Source organism: Papilio polytes, unplaced genomic scaffold (assembly GCF_000836215.1).
Source record: "Papilio polytes unplaced genomic scaffold, Ppol_1.0 DF824493.1, whole genome shotgun sequence".
Lineage (NCBI taxonomy): Eukaryota > Metazoa > Arthropoda > Insecta > Lepidoptera > Papilionidae > Papilio > Papilio polytes.
The window spans coordinates 830078-848482 of NW_013524711.1; the positions used below are offsets into that span (position 1 = coordinate 830078).

At 33.9% G+C, this 18405-nt stretch overlaps 1 protein-coding gene across 1 annotated transcript in view; it reads left to right on the plus strand.

Annotated features, from left to right (window-relative positions):
- The window catches only part of LOC106101055 (oligouridylate-binding protein 1), a 40108-nt gene extending 26264 nt beyond the window's left edge, over positions 1-13844 (plus strand). Inside the window, exons 5-9 of the mRNA XM_013280188.1 lie at positions 8862-9042; positions 9440-9569; positions 11457-11650; positions 11929-12079; positions 12613-13844. Of these exons, the coding sequence (XP_013135642.1) occupies positions 8862-9042; positions 9440-9569; positions 11457-11650; positions 11929-12079; positions 12613-12654 (698 nt within the window). The 3' untranslated portion in view covers positions 12655-13844. The remainder of the gene's footprint in view (positions 1-8861; positions 9043-9439; positions 9570-11456; positions 11651-11928; positions 12080-12612) is intronic.
- The last annotated feature ends 4561 nt before the right edge of the window (positions 13845-18405 follow it).

The window sequence follows — 18405 nt, forward strand, 5'->3', positions numbered from 1 at the left end:
CTTACTAATATTATAAACTAGCTTTCGCTCGCGGCTCCGTCCGCGTGGTATTAAAAAAACAAAAATAAGTAACTTATGTGTTCTTCCATACTCTGCTCTACATCTATGCCAAATTTCATTCAGACCCGTTCAGCCGTTTAGGCTACAAACTCTAACAAACATCCATTCATCCATCCATCCATCTAAACTTTCGCATTTATAATATTAGTTAGATGTGAAAGTTTTGATGGATGTTTGTTAGAGTTTGTAGCCTAAACGACTGAACGGATTTCGATGAAATTTGGTATAGATGTAGAGGATAGTCTGGAAGAACACATAGGCTACTCATTATTGTTTTTAATTACACGCGGAGAGTCGCGTGCGTAAGCTAGTAATAAACTAGTAATAAACCTCCCTTATGAATCACTTTAATTAAAAAACTGTATAAACCCTCATGTAGTTTTAGAGCGTGCGCACACTTTTGACTGAACTATCGCACAACTGTTTCGTCTCGCTTTGATTTCTATGAGCTTATATGGAGGTACACTACTCGATTATTAGTTGTGCAACTAAACAGTTGAAGCTGAGAAACAATCGACAATCGTACAGTTGTGCGATTGTTTATTTAAAGGCTTGCGCCCGCTCTAAATATCCACAACATGCTTGAGATTAAAACAAATTGGTAAATTGATATGTTCATTTAGAAAGAAAATAAATATAACCTCAAAATTGAGCCCAGATGTCCAAATAAAAAAATATATAAGACGTTCATTTTTGATCGAATTCCCAAAAGGAGGTACTCAATTAGTGTGTATGTTTTTTTTTAACTTAGAAAACTCTTTGGTTTCTTTGATCGATAAAGCGAAATATAACCTAAGTAAATATACTTATGTTAAGTTTGAATAACATATACCCCGTAGGCCGTGTTTGTTCAGCTAGAATTCACTTTGATGTTGCCGATTCCTTGTGAATTTCATATGAGATAAACTCCATATATTGCATAACGAGCCGTTGCTCGCGACTTCGTCCGCGTGGTATTAGAAAACATACGAACTATATAAATTACAAAAAGCTACGTATCCCTCGGGAACCGGACATTTATCTGGGATGACGTTTATCTCATGTGTACTCCAGACTTTGTTTTATATCTGTGCCAAATTTTAATAAGATATGTTGAACCGTTGCAGAATGATCGAGTAAACATTAAAAAACTAAATTAATGAATCCCACGGGAACCGTAACTATTCCCGGGATAAAAAGTAGACTATGTGTTCTTCCAGACTGTGCTCTAAACCTTTGCCAAATTTCATGGAGATCCGTTCAGCCGTTTAGGCTACAAACGCTAACAAACATCCATCCATCCATCTAAACTTTCGCATTTATAATATTAGTAAGAAATAAGATATAAAATAAAATCGCTTCACGCTGTCTGTCTATCGCTGTTTGACTAAACTATCGCACAATATCGTCATCCACTTGCCCTTATCCCTTATAGAGGGTCGGCACAGTATGTGCTGCTCTTCGGCATAACTGTACGGCACGGCGCGGCGGTACGGTTACGGCATAACTCCGCCGCTAGTAGACCGATTTTGATAATTCTTTTTTTATCCGAAAGGTAATGCTTGCAGGTGGTCCCATATTTTTGTTTGATTTTTGGAGTTATTATGTTAATGACGTCTATTTCTACCATTAGTTCTAGAATTATAGACCTTGACCAACAGCAAATATAATAGACACAAAATACCACAGTTTATAGCCTGTCCATTAACAGAGGTCAGTGATTTTCTCCCCACGAGTAACTCTCGAATTCTCTTAATGTTATTCAAAGTTTAATTGAAAAATAATATATTAATATTTTTTCGCTTCGGGCGTACAATTTTCCCATTAAAATGTACGCTTTGTTCTCATTATCTGATAAAATAACATTGTTTTTAATTTTAATTGTCGGCGGTCGCCCTTTGATGTTGAACGGAGGTCGTTTTGAGGGCGAATTACATCAAAGATTTAATTATACAGAGATGATAAATACAACATTCAATGTTTTTATTTTATTACTTACTAGCTGTTGCTCGCGACTTCGACCGTTGAAATTAAAAAAATATAACAAAACGTTAGCTGTATAGTCTATGTTACTCACAGATAAATTACCTTTCTAATGATGAAAGAATTATTGAAATCGGCCCCCTAATTTTTACGTGAACAATTACATACAAAAATTAAAAAATAAAAATCTTTCCTCTTTATTATATTAGACATAGAAATTACAAAATATCAAATTGTTTTTAAAATACTCTTAATAAATAAATTTTAAAGTGTTTTCAGTGAAAAAACATCTACAGAAACATCTCTCTCACATATATATGTGGGGTTGTGGCTCGATCAAATAAAAATAAACTCGTTAACTATCGCTGTTTTTAATATTTACACCATTTTACAAAAAACACATCTTATTACATCGTCGTTCCTCTTTTTTTTTCTGACTCTCAACTTAAAACTAATTTTAAACGAACGTCAAAGTATAAAATTCGAAATCAATTAAAAAGAAAACATATTAAAAAGAAACATATTTAACCTCTTTATAACCTCCTTATCCTACAGCTCGGCCATCCTGCTTTAGTCTGCCCTCAGACTAATCATAAATCAAACTTAAAATTACACAAAATAACAAAACTAAACTAAACAAAATCTTTACTACTAAGGAATAATCAAATTAAGGCCATCTTTTCATATAATCTACAGCTGTTGTAGTTTTAATAGGCCCCTCCTTACTTCGATCTATTTTCTCCACCTCATACCTATCTCTTCCCAATTCTTTAATAATGCGATATGGTCCAAAAAATTTTGGTTTTAATTTTAGGGCATTTCCAAATTGCGTCCTTTGTATCGCTACAATTTCTCCCTGCTGGTAACGTTCCCCTTCCTTCCGTTTCTTATTGTAACATTTCCTATTTTCTTCTTGTATTTTCAATATTTGTGCTTTAGCTTCTTTCCTTAATTCATCTCTTTTTTGTATAAACTCAATCTTGCTTTCTTCTTCCAAAAATTCCAGTATCTCCATATCTTCTCGCATTCTTAATTTCACTCCCGTCAGCAATTCAAATGGTGATGTATTGATAGAACGTTGATATGTACTGTTTATGACCCTTTGAAGTTTGCTAACATGTTTATACCACTGACAGGGTTCTTCAATACACATCTTTGTTAATGTGGAAATAATAATACGATTCATCCTTTCTACTTGCCCATTTCCTCGGGGTATCCCAGTCGTGATCTTGATATGTTCTATTTCTTCATTCTGGCAATACTCTTGAAAATCATTCCCAGTAAACGCTGTTCCTCGATCTGTTATAATTCTCCGTGGATTTCCAAAATCTCTCTGATGTAACCTCAACTTCTCTACAGTTTCCTTTGCCGTCACAGTCTTCACAGGATAAATCCAGACAAATTTGGTATATCCATCAATTATACTTAGGATATAATTATACATTTTCTTGGTTTTATCTAAAGGCCCTAAATGGTCGCAATGTAACGTATCTAATGGTTTTTCTCCTTTATTTATTGGATACAACAGGCCTTCCTTCTTCCCAGCTTTCCTGCAAGCCAATAAACACGGTACACACATTAAAATTACTTCTCCGATTTTACTGTCCAATTTCCTGATAAAATATTCTTTCTCTACAATGTCCTTTATTTCCTTTTTTACGGAGTGCCTCACACCATGAGTCCTCATAATAATTTCATGCTTCATGAGTTCGGGTACAACTTTTGCTTCATCTACACCTTTATAAATAAGCTCATTCTTCTTAATATAATCATCGTAATCATTTTGTTTCAAAATTTCTCCTATAACTTGCAACGCATCATCGTCTTCTTGTGCTTGTAATTCGCTGTCAACAAAACGTAGGGTCTTACCTAACACATCAACATTTTCCATTGTATCACCTGTCGGACTTTCGTCTTTCACCATCTTTTGACTTATTTCTAAGCCATAATCCACGGCTACCTGCAATATGTCCTCCTTATGCATTCTTATTCCTTCGTCCTCATTTTCTTTGGATAAGCACTCATCAATTTATTAGAAAATAACTCAAATGAAATTAAATTTAAATCGCTACCCGTGTCAATCAAACAATTTGTTGTAAAATCACCTATTTTTACCTGCTTTACACTTTTATTCGCCATCGGACTATTATTGTTTACATTTAATACCTGTTGACATTCGTGACGTTGATTGCTGTCATTGTCACACTCTCCGTGAACGAACATTGACCGATCCGGATGACACTTCCTGTCATTTCTGCTACCGCTCGCGCCTGCGCCGTGAGCTTGTGTCTTCATCGCCGCCATCTGACAATCTTTACCAATGTGACCAAAACTATTACATTTGAAACATTTCACTCCTTGTGTGCATGAATTTGATAAATGCCCCGCCTCACCACACTTATAACATCTTAGCGTTTTTCTAAAATCAGATTCCACTGCTCTTGGCCTCACTGAATTTTGACGCATTTCAAACTCCTGCTTCTGTTTCTGTTTAAAGGTTTCGTACAGGTTCAATTTCTCTTTTAAAACTGGATACGTCGTTACACCGTAGAGTAAAATTTTGTTTGCCTCGTAATCATCTATTCCATCTATTATATATTGTATAGACACATAATCTGGGAATTTGGCCCTCTTCCCCAACTCTTTCATTATCAACATATATTGATAATACGTCTCGTTCGGTCGTTTTTTCCTTCCACTCATCATCTCATGCATTTCTTTACAATTTACAGATTCTGGGAATTCTTTAAGTACAGCTGCTTTTAATTCCTCGTATGTGCCGAAAGTTTTCTCCGTCTTCGCCCATAGTTCTGCGGTGCCGGACAAACAGCGCCGGGCTATTATTAATTTTTGCTGTGGGTTCCACGCAAAGATTTGCGCATTATCTTCAATATCTTGTGCCCACCTGGATGCAGTATAGGTAACATCGTCTCCAGTAAATCGTGGTAACGAATCTATTGCCAAAAACGGATTCCCAAAGCCCTCAATCATCGTCATTTTAATCTTCTTAAAAAAAAAATTCGTCGTTGTCGTCGTACTCCTTTTTGGTGATTGGTAATATCCCGGACGAGATTTTGTGGGGTTGTGGCTCGATCAAATAAAAATAAACTCGTTAACTATCGCTGTTTTTAATATTTACACCATTTTACAAAAAACACATCTTATTACATCGTCGTTCCTCTTTTTTTTTCTGACTCTCAACTTAAAACTAATTTTAAACGAACGTCAAAGTATAAAACTCGAAATCAATTAAAAAGAAAACATATTAAAAAGAAACATATTTAACCTCTTTATAACCTCCTTATCCTACATATAAATGTTACTAGCTTTCGCCCGCAACTCCGTCCGCGTGTTATTAAAAAACACGAAAGCGAGTAGCGTATGTGTTCTTACAGACTATACCAAAATTCATCGAAATCAGTTCAGCAGTTTAGGCTACAAACTATAACAAAAATTCATTTAGGTTTTCACATTTAATAATAAGATTTATTTATGTGAGTTTACATAGCAGCTAATTAATTTTTACTATTACAATAACAACAGCAAAAAGGAACTCATTCAAGCATTTTCTGCCTAACAGAGTAGTCATGGCATGGAACAGGCTTCCCGATACTGTAGTGGCGGCTCCAACAGTCAATGCTTTTAAAAATAGGTTAGACAATCTTAAAATCTCCGAGCTATACAACACACACGCATCAGCTAACTAGCTGCTAGTGTGTCACCCAAAATAATAATAATAGGAATTATTTCCCATTTCTCTTTATAATTAACACAAATTATTTGTTTCCCAATTCACATTAAAACTGTACATAACAAAGTTGTCAAAAAATAAACACATTTCAAAACATCTTTTCTTGTACTGTAAATAAACTTAAATACAGAATATTACATTAAAATATACATACAAATTCAAGCTCTAATAATATCCGAAACCATACTTAATATCCGGTTACAATAATATCCGGAAAACATACAAAATATCCGTTTAAGGCGTTGTAACAGCTCTGTATAATTCCGCAATGGGTAATATCCGCTGCGGACTACCTTCGCTATTGCCTACGATTACATCCCCTAACCACCCCGTACACACCTAACCACCTCAAACCACCTTCTCAACACCCCTTACATCCCTGTAATTATAGTTAATTTGACAATAGGCTTCTGTTAGGTAATGTTTTTCACATATGTCTGTCATTAAAAAAACGTAGTCTATGTATTCTTCCAGACTATCCTCTACATTTATGACAATAATCGAGTTCCTTCAGTAGTTTACCTAACTAATATTATAAATGCGAAAGTTTAGATGGGTGGATGGATGTTTGTTAGAGTTGTAGCCTAAACGGCTGAACGAATCTCTACGATATTTGGCATAGATGTAGAGGATAGTTTAGAAGAACACATAGGTTACTCACTTTTGCTTTTTTTAATTATACGCGGACGGAGTCGCGGGCGTCTAGTATAACATAATTAAGATTTCCAAAAAAAAAACGTAAAAGATTATATTTATTTACGAAGATTTCGAGCAAACGTAGACCTTTGATAAAACAACCTCACAACTGTGCGATAGTCAATTGTTTCGCAGCTTCAAATGTTCACACAACTAACAATCGAGTTTGCACACCTCCATATAAGGTCATAGGAATCAAAGCAAGACTTTCAATCCGGTAATAATAACGAAGTAACGGCTCGTGCCGAGGTTCCTGAGGGTCCTTCGAGCTTAGTTACTCATAAACGAGGTTCAGGCTAAGCGCCATGCGTTTGGCCACCTCAAGCCCGGTGAATCTGTAAAGGCAAACAGGGGCCATTCAGTCACAAAAAAGCAAGACTAGGTTGTGCGATAGTTTAGTTTACACGCACGTTCTTACTATTTTATTTGGAACAGAGTACGCTTATTAGTAGAGCGGGGTAAGCACACTTCTCTCCGAAGCGTTGTTAATTAGCTAGGATTTAATTCGCTGTAATTAACGGATTAACGAGCATGCACTTGATGGGAAATTTATAATTAATTTTTTATACCTCTTACGTAAAGAATAATATTTTTTTTCTAAACCTTTTTCGATATAGAAAATGTGATTTACATTAAATTAGAAACGTATTAAATTGTCTATATCTATACTATTATAATAAAGCGTAAACACACACTTCTTTGTTGCCTAAGATATTAACAATTATAGCATATTTTTGAATGTTTTTTTTTGTTAATTATATGCCCTGCACTTACATCACGCTTTAAGCTATATTTTCACGTCATTAAACTGAGGATTTGGATAAAAACTCCAATGAGGGAAAGAGACCATAAGATACTGCCAACATCAAGGAAGCAAGATTGCTTAGGTTTGTCATGTCATGTCATTTTGACATTTGCAATTGTTAATTTAACAAATGTAAAGAATAAAATAGAATTTTCATAATTTCATGCGGATGAAGCCGCACGGGAACAGCTAGTATGTAATAAAATTGGAGTGTCTGTCTGTAACATCAAAAGAAAAATTCCTGATTTCGGGAAGATGATGTATTTGCGTTGCTGATAACGAACATCGCATTTAAACAATTTTTGTCTATCTGTCTGTCTGTTTGCAATCCCCGTTTGTTACTTTTTCTTCTTCTTTCCGAATTACGTTAACTTGAGTTTTACTATGTTAAATATTAATTCAACCTAACACTTATAAATCTCTATTTCCCAGTTATGTTAGCTGTTAACCAAACTATGGTAATTTATTTAGTTAGTTAAAATTAAGGTTTAACGGGGTAAACGTGAAGTTACGTACTTCTGAACCTCATTTTATGAATTCACCGAACCATGAGCACTATGAAATGGTTTAAAAGACTTGGGAAACCGCCCATAAGTGAACTTCAGCAACCGAGCATAAGCCAGCTATAATTTAGTTTGGAAATGGAACCTTAGTTCTATGTGTGTAGGAAATATATTTCTTCCACTTCTAATATGATTTTAAACTTTTCAAATTCCACATAGCCCTGTTACCTGGCGAAAAACATCCTCAAATCCCTTCCCTTCCCCTCCCCTGCCCTCGGGACCAGAGGAATTCAATTTGCGAGGGAGAGTTACCTTTCATAAAGGTCGGTTAAGTGTAGTGAAAGGAGGTTTTTATAAAAATTTAATATAGATATCCTACGGGACTTTGCTATTATTAAAACTGTGTGAATTTATAAACATTCTAAATACTTATTTTATGTTAATATTTTTTAGCTTAAAAATACTATTATTATGAAAATAAGATATAATCCCCTTAAGGTTTTATTAATACTGTAATCATACTAATATTAAATGCGAAAGTTTAGATAGATGGATGTTTGTTAGAGTTTGTAGCGTCAACGACTGAATGGATTTCAATGAAATATGGTATAGATGTAGAGGATAGTCTCGAAGAACACATAGGCCACACACACTTATACACACTATACACGCTATACACTTTGATTTATTTTATTTCCACGCGGACGAAGTCGCCGGCTTATGCTAGTATTAGATGTTTGAGTTTGTATAAACCATAGGACTTAGCACGAAGATTTGCAAAAAAAGTATTCATTACGTTAATACTTGCATTTGCAAAGGGCCGTTAAAGTAATACTTTTATTTGAAAAAGTTACTTTCTCGAAAATTTTCGTGCTTGACCTTACAATCACAATATTAATCGCTAATAGTTAATCGAGCTTAAGCAATATAGATAATATTAAATATAAGAAATTTCTCATATTTTAGTGAAGACATTAAAAAAAACTTACTTAGATTTCCGTCTACTGAGTAGACCATAAGAGGTCTACTACCAAATTTCCGTCTACTAGAACCAATGTATCTTATTAACGATCATCTCTTCCAGTGAACTCGAAGCCGCTGACCTTCGACGAAGTGTACAACCAGAGCTCGCCGACCAACTGCACGGTCTACTGCGGCGGTCTCACCACCGGGCTCACAGAAGACCTCATGCAGAAGACATTCCAGCCATTCGGCACTATACAAGAGATCCGCGTCTTCAAAGATAAAGGATATGCTTTCATCAGGTGAGATTCACGTAACCTAAGGGTAGGCAAAGAAATCAAAGACCAACTCTCTTTGCGCACTGTCAGTACGGTAGTATTCATTTTCATTTAAAAATCAATATATTCTTGTCTTTGTGTGTGGTTTGTGTCCTACTTTATTATAGCACGCACACCTTGACTAAGCTATCGCACAACTGTTTAGTCTTTAATGCCCATAAGTTTACATGGTGGTGGGCACACTACTCCATTTTTAGTTGTGTAACTAAACAGTTGGCTGCAAAACAATTGACAATCACACATAGATTGAACAATAGTTTAGACAAAAGTGTGCGCTCTAAGAATGAGAAAAAGACCCGATTGGTAGAAACCTAATAGACCTCAGTTCAATAATACAAATGTGTGTTGAATATTCTTTCAGATTCTCAACTAAAGAGAGCGCCACTCACGCTATAGTCGCTGTCCACAACACTGATGTGAACGGTCAGCTCGTCAAGTGCTCCTGGGGCAAGGAATCTGGAGACCCTAACAATGCACAAGCACAAGGACAGGTAAATTACCACTGCTTACTCTGAGATGTAGAGGTTAGACACTTCTTTGCAGCTCTCTCGTTATCTACATTCAAACTACGTAGTAGTTGGTGCTTTCAAGTCATTCTAGAAGATTCTTTATGGAACAATTAAATGCAAGAAACCAGATTTTAGCTGCGACTTCGTCGTGATTAAAACAACAGTGTTCTTTCACATTCAATTTTACTAGCTTTCAAAATTCCAAAAAAAAAAACCAATTATGTGTTCTTCCACACTATCCTCTACATGTCTGCTAAATTTCATGGAGATCTCTTTAGCCGTTTAGGCTACAATCTCTAACAAATATCCATCTAAACTTTTGCATTTATAATATAAGTAAGATGTCAAAATTCAATCAGATCAATATTTAAGTAACATAGACGAGACAGTGAAAAACTTTTTCACAGGTATTTTCTCTGAAAGGTACTATATTAGTTGTCAAGTTTAGTGCCGTCTTGTATTGACATGCACGTTATAAAAGAAACTAAATGGAATAATGTTCAATGACATCTATTGGCAATTTAAATAGGAGGATCTATCGATAGATGGCGTTAGTAGTGATATGTGAAAAATATTTCAAGTACAGTGTCAACTATGCCTACTCAATATATTTGAATCTTTGGGCATTGTACTCGTATATCTTCTAATAAACATCCATTCTTAGTCTTGGGCTTAATCGGACATCTGCAAGTTCGCACCGTTCTAGTACAATTGGGAAAACGTAGTAGTACACACTTTTAGTACCTTTAGTACTTCAGATTTGTGAAAACACACTACATGAATAGAATATAACGAGGGTTATATATTACTTCACATCAAATTTTAAGCAGGGTCAAACATATGTTTTTAGCGAAAATAAATTTAGTTATGAATAATTTTATCCACTTTTGACAAAGGCGAACACCGATATCGTGTAGTGTGCTAAAAGTACTAAATGTCCGATTAACAGAAGCCGTTCGGTAACGTTACTTTTAGTACAGTGCCGAGTAACATTACTTTTTAGTACATCGTACGTGTACTACACAAGACTATCCATTCTTCTCTCTTTAAACTCGTAGTAATAATGTTAGTAAGATTTTTAAAATGTTACACAAACAATTTATTCCTGTAGACATTAAATGTAAATTTCTTGACGAACTGTCTTTCAAATGCAAATTCGTCTAATGGAAACCGAGCTGAATCTTTACTAAAGAGAATACATAATTATGTAAACTTGTACAGAAGGTGTTTTAATTTAATTAATATACAAGAATAAAAGGTTTTATTACAACTGTGACGGAATTAATTATAAGACCAGGCGCACATCTTTGACAAAACCATCTCAAAACTGTTTAGTCGCGCTTACATTCCTATGGGCTTTGAGGTGCGCACACTACTCGATTTTTAATTGTGCAACTAAACAGTTGATAGCTACGAAATTATCAACAATCGCACAACAGTTGTGCGATATTTTAGTCAAAGGTGTGCGCCCGCAAAGTATTTAGTAATAAATCTGGGTACCATTGTTTGATTCGTTGTTACCAATATTTAAATCCAACAAAACGTAGTTTTACTATGAAATGTGACAAGCGTAATCTACTTTACAGTAACTTCATCAATTCACACGTAAAAAACATGAAATGCCAAGTTACATTCCAACAATAGTTAATCTACTCGTATGTATATAATTCTGTACTAATATCATAAAGAGGGAAGGTTTGTATTTTTGTATGTACATAACTCAAAAAATAATGGACCGATTTCAAAAATTCTTTCACCATTAAAAAGCTACGTTATCGCTGAGTAACATGGATTTTAGATTAAAATTTCACATAGACAGTTGTCAAGCAACAGCTAATGTTACATAATTTAATGTAATACATGTTACAGCTGGGAGGTACAGCGTACAGTCCGTTCGGCGCGTACGCAGCCGGCGGTGTGCCCCCCGCTTCATACTGGTACAACACGTACCCCCAACAGCTCGGAGGTTTCCTGCAGGGCGTGCAAGGGGTGCAGGGGGTGCAGGGCGTGCAGGGATACTCCTACGCCGGGCAGTTTGCAGGATATCAGCAGCAGTACATGGGGTAAGTTTTTTTACATTTCAGGAACATTAAAATGTTTAGTAACTACTCCTTACTTCCTGAATCTTATCGGTTATTGTACACAGTTACATCGACACCAGAAGAATGAGGCGAGGGGGAGTAAGCTGTCCCCCCAGAGAGTCGATAAATGTTAAACAGATTCGAAAATTTCGAATATAAGCATATTTATGATAGTTGCCCCCTTCCCTAGACTAAATCAAGATCTAGATAGCTTAGTGTTTATGCTAACGCTTTAATAATTGTCTTGTCGTATGTTACAGAATGGGCGGCGTGCAGCTGCCGTGGGCTCTGGGCGGTGGCGTGGGCGGCGTGGGCGGAGTGGGCGGTGTAGGCGGCGTGGGCGGCGTGGCTGCCATGTCGCAGCCGCCGCAAGTCCTCCACTACCCGGTGCAGCACTTCCAGGTGCAACCAGTGAGTATACCTCTACAAGCTTTACGCCTTACACTAAGAGCGGCCTCACACCTTTGACTAAACTATCGCACAAGCTTTGTGCGATTGTTTATAGTTGTTTTGTAGCCAATTCAACTGTTTAGTTGCACAACTAAACATCGAGTAGAGTTCACCTCCATATAATCTTATAGAAATCAAAGCGCAACTAAACAGTTGAGCGATAGTTTAATTTCAGGTGTGCACACATTCTAACAGTCCTACAAATAAATGCGGTGTAAAGTTAAACTTAGGAATAAACAGAGTATAGGAAAAAATTGTACTAATATTGGCTTACATTGTTTATTCCTAAGTTAAACTTTATACCGCGTTTATTTGTAAGGTCTACTATAATGGTCTTGATAGAAAGATAAAATATACTTGCACCAAGAACTGAACTAAAAGTTTAACGTAACACTTGTATGTACAGTGCTCATAGTATGTCGCGTCTGTCTCGATTTATCAAGTGACAAATCACCTTCGTACTAGTGTTACTTTAGTATTTTTTTGTAACGCAGATCGGCGAGGACGAGTGGCTGGCCCCGAGCCTGCTGGTGTGAGGGCAGCGGCCGCCGCCCGAGCCCGCCTGCTGCTGCCTCCACAAGGACTGGATTTGAAGCCCTTCATGTCCTGATCTACTCTGTACCTCTTCTGTACCAACCTTTCTATTCTTCTGTACCGACTTCTTGATCCAATTTCATTCTTCAATGCCTTCTTCTGGCTATTGCCAATTACTGTAGTATTTCTGTTCTAGTCTTTTAATGTGATTTTTTTTATTTTAATCAATGTAATATCGTAGTGGAATAATAACGAAGTTAGTCAGTAATTTACATTATAGAGATACATTTTAATGAAATAATCATTAAAATTTAAGTTGAAATTTCAAATCATTAAAAATTGTAACGTTGTTTTATAATTTGAATATTATTTTTTGGTTGAAATAGTGAATTCAATCGATAATGTTTAGTTCGTTTTAATAGTTTTGTTTTTATAATTATTTTTGGTAAAGGTACAAATCTTTGGGCAAGCGGGTTTTGGATACTGAGCGGAGAGAAATAACCAAGTTGACCAGTCGGTCAAAACTCTTTACAAAAAGTAAAATGTGAGTCATTTATTTGAAACATTTATTTCAACCGCTTGAAGAGCATTGAAATGCTATTATAATTACCAAAAAAAAATAACTTTTAGAAAATATATAGTTCGATTTAAGATTATTCATATAAGATTAAGTTAAGATTAGCAAATGCTGATATTGGTTACGAGGATTGAAAATAAAGTGGGAAAGAAATATTGGAGAAAGAAACGGAAAGGTGATAAGGAACCAAAATCATCTGTTAGCACAAGAGTTAGACTAAGGTTTAGTGGGAAAATTGTAGATTTTTGGAGACATGTTTAGTAGGTGACGTTAGCGAGCGCAGGTTTCGGCGAGTGAGATGTTTTATAAGACAATTTTATATCCGAAGAGATTGCTAGGTACGAGTGTAAATGAATAGGAATTAAAAATATTTAAAGATTACATACAAGTAAATAACGCTATACAAAGAACGATTCTAGTCATTTTTTTAGTTTCTCTCTATCTATTTTTTTGTTACTTTTTTTGTTCCGAAAGACAATGCCAAATTCAAAACCGTAAGATATTTAAAAAAATAGAAAATCATGAATCACTTATTAACTAACTGTTATATTAAAAAAAATGGTTGTGTCTAAATGTTAAAGAACACTTAAAAAATAAAAATTCTTCGTGAAAATAAAATACCGAAACGTAGAGAAATATTAGATTTATTTATTGTATAAGTGAAAAGAAAAAATATTTATTGCATAGACACTAAGGAGCATTTAATCTTTTACTGTAGCTAGTCGAAATACGAATGAGTATGTGTGCGTGTGTTTCTTCTTATTTTGTTACAAATTTATTCAGTTTGATGTATTTTCGATGTTACATTGTAACGAATGTTACACTTTTCAATGTTGAATTTTATTTTTAATGTTACATTCAATGTCGTCTTCTATTGAATGTGACACTTCAAGTTTATTTTTAATGGAATGTAACATTGTTTTTTTTAAGTGGATTGTAACGTTGTCGAAGGTTGCACAAATGGTGTGCTGTTGGTCGATTGCTGTTTATTTAGAACGTGGCTAATGAAAACGTTACATGTTGTAATGTAAGTGTAATGGAGTCGCTCTCGACCGTCTTTTTTGAAACTTTTTAATGACAACGCATCTGACCGCGTTCGTCTCTATTGCTCTATATGATATTTTGTAAACGATGTATTTTATACGTTATATTTAAAAATATAAATTATCTGTTTGTCTGTCGTAGATAAATTCATTTCTCTTTAGCGACTTATTTATTTTGAGGCATGTAGATGAAAAACTTGTGAGACATATCGCTAGAAATTATTATTAAGGATATTTATATGTAACAAATATGTAATAATTCATTATAAAACATGATTTCAGCTAAGGAACGAATTGATAAGTCAATTTTCATCACCCAGTCAATCGCGAAGGATCGCTTGATTTTAATTTTATTCACATAATAAAAAAATATCGAATGAACATTTGATTGTGGTCCCTTGCTGAAATGTCGAAGTTACATAGCTAATTATTATGTGAATAAATAAAAACATGCATTACGAGGTTCGACCTCCCCCAGAATTGAGGAATATCACAAAAATATTGATGGAGTTTTAGATAGACAAATATAGTTATTATAGTCGACATATAATGCTAGATATTAGGAAGATTATAATTGTAACGCCTATAATCGCTTGAAATAGGATACAATAAGTTAAATATATACCCATTTAGATGATAACAGCAAACAGCCACGGGTGGGCAGCAGAAGAATTAGACAATGATTTAGAGAAGTAAACTCTATGATTCGCGAACAGAAGCACTTTAGCTTCAATGTTACAAATCAGAATGTCTAATACCGTTTGGTAATTCAAACGATCGTCTTATGTCGTTTGGTAATATTCAAACGATTGTCTTATGTCGATTGGTAATCAAACGATTGTCTTAAAACCGGATATTTTAGTCCGCGTTTCGGTATGCATTGCCTTCACCCAAAGCTGATCTTCCTTCATCTATACATATGGTTAAAATTTAGATATAAGATGATACCAGCTTTGCTGTCTTAAGCTGTAATGCTCGGCTAAGACGATAAGGACGACCATTGCATAATGGTCTTTAACATTTTAGCTAGGTAAAGTGCAAGAAATATTAAAATTATATATACTATATATACAAGAAATTATTGTGCAAAACATTATTACATATGTCTTTTTAGATAGGTAGGCTATTGAATTTTTGAGTGGATTTATTTTTTTTCATCTTATGTGTTGTTTTTTTTTAATTTTTGTCCATATATGTATCAAAGATATCATTTAATTTTAAGCTCCCAAATAACACCAATATTATATTTAAATCCTTATTATAATGTGTATAGGATTGTTGTGAGGGCGGATTGTAATTTTCTATCTAGACATGATTCCAATGAAAATGCCTTATTGATGAAAAAAAAGATTTTTCGAACTTTTGAAAAATTCCTTTTAAAAACTTTTTACATATAGATATCGTAGAGTGCTCCAAACGGTATATTTAAAACACTTTTATCTCCTAAACTTATTATTGGGTGCGTTTTTTATTGAGCTAAAAAATTTTTAGGATTAACAATATTACAAAAATTCCTGTATTTGTAATAGCACAAACTCTCAACTATCTTTACTATAAAATAATACAGGTGTTGATATATCATTGAAGTTACAGCTCTGTTTATTTCATTTTTTTAATAAATACTGGAGCAACTAATAAGCTCTTTTGTTACAGAGATAAAATTCGCAAATCAAGATGCATTAATCTAGAATATAATTTCTTGGGTTAACAGAATTAATATATATATCTAAAGCGTTTTGAATGTACCATTTGTAGGACATCGCGTGCCAAAGATGTTTAGTTGTTTCCTTTTGTAGCGTCTCTCTAAGTACATAATGTCTAACCGATTTAATATATAACACCAATTGTTCAGACTTAGCGAATAATCCTCTAAGAGTGATTCTAAATTTAGTTTTATGGCCTTGAATATTCAACTCTAATCAAAACATTTAAAGCACAAACTTGAATACTGAGTAAAGTCAGTTTATAACTATGGTAAAGTTACAGTGATATCAAAATTGTAACAACATTTATTTACTGACTGATTTATATTAAACAATTAATAAGACCAACAGAAATGCTGTAAAACAAAAGATGTTCAACATTCAATCTCATGCAATCATACAACTTTTTCAAATAAACGTTACAAATTTTAATGAACACATATAAGACAAAATATAATGTAATTGAAATATTGGAAATTCAAAAACAATTGAATTAATTTGATATAATATTCAGGGCCATGAAACACTAGACTATAGTATTCGTGTTACAAATTAGATTCCGTCACAAAATAATAAACCCATTTCATCCAACTCGACAATGTGTTGGAAATTTCCTCTGAAGGAATAATCCTATGAAAAAAAAATTTTAATGGCACAAACGAGCAAACTTCCATTTAAATTACGAAGTAACTCAAATATTCGCATTAGCAAATGCGTTACCGACTTTAATCGACGTGGACAGAATTAGAATATTTTCAGTTCCAAAAACATTTCTTCCTATCCATTATTAAAAGAAAATAGTGAGAAAGAGAACTCTAATGAGAGAGTATGATCTCTCTAATTTTAAGAACACAGCACTGGTGTTTTGCTATGAATAAGTGCTGTTAATATATGATTTTTTAACGTCGTTCGATGAAATGGGTATGTTACAATGTGACAAATTTTCTCGGTGTTTTTAAGTTTTTTTTAATCTAGTAGTGTTTCTTTTGTTTTAGAATGATGCTAGAACTTTCGATGTTTTTGTAGTAGACCCATAACGCGTAGGGAAGAGAAAAAACCTTGTTTTTGTACACGAAAATGAGCATATTTTTTGAGATGTATAAAATATGTGTCACATTTTAATGGCGTCTTTTATAATCGAGTTCAATTGAAATGAGAAATTATGTACCTTTATAACTCTGTCACAGGCTCATTTTAAACATTGAAATCTTACTAATATTATAAATGTGAAAGTTTAAATGTTTGTTGAAGTTTGTGGCATAAACTGCTGAACCAATCTTGATATAATTTACCATTGACGTAGATATAAATCTGGAAAATATACAGTCTACTTCAAATCCTGGAAATAGTTACTGTTCTAATATATCCCATTAATAATATAAATGCGACTGGTTATGTGTTTGGATATATGTTTTTAAGAAGATATCTTCCAAACCGCTGAATGGATCCCTATGAAATTTGCCATAGGAAATCATAGACAACTTAACTTTTTAAATCCGCAGACGGAGTACGCTAGAATAAAAACCATAGACATTGTCAGTAAATTGTATATAGTTTGTCATTTCAATAGAAATCGATTGTAATTTGTCATTACAGTGCCTGTGTCGACTGCCGTGAGATTTATTGCATATGTATTTTTGTCTCTATCATTTTCAAAGAGAATGTAAGAGATAGTAACAATTGTCACGGCAGTTGACATTCACCGTCTCTTTAATAAATGTTTATAATGTGTGAAATACGAATTTCGTGTTTGTCTCTACATGTAATTGATGTTGTCATTTTTGTTTAGTAGATCTTTGTAATACTGTGACGATCTTTGAAATGAAAATTGCATATTTGTAACGTTGAAATTTTATGTTACAAATTATTTTGTTACATAAAAAATTAATATCTTGATTCATTTACAAAATGAATTCTGTCAGATTATAAATTTATATTTTAATGGAGTTTTTAAAAACAAATGGAAAAAACAAGAACTAAAGTAAGAAAAAATTAATGGTTAACCGATTGCCGATCTAGATTTTGTTGGTTTGAATCTTCCAAGTCTAGAATCAATAGAAATTATTATAAATTTTATATATGTCTTTGGGCATTGTAATAATTCAATTTTCATTTCGTAGATCGTCGTAACTCAGCAATAATTACGCAATAGTGTGGTGTAGATTTTTTAGTTTTTGTACCGCTAGTTTGTATGTATTTTCATTTTGTATGTACGACAGGAAATCGATTGTCGTACATAATGTAAATGTAACACAAATATGTAAAATCACAATATTAATTTAAAGCGATCACGATTTGTAGGAATTCAAAAAACTTCTTGTCTTTTTTTCAATCGCTACATCAATCTGTCAAAGTTGATGTCTATGGTTGTCATTGACGCTTTGACGGTCTAAATATAGTGCTACTAATTTATCTGTCTTGCTGAGAAGT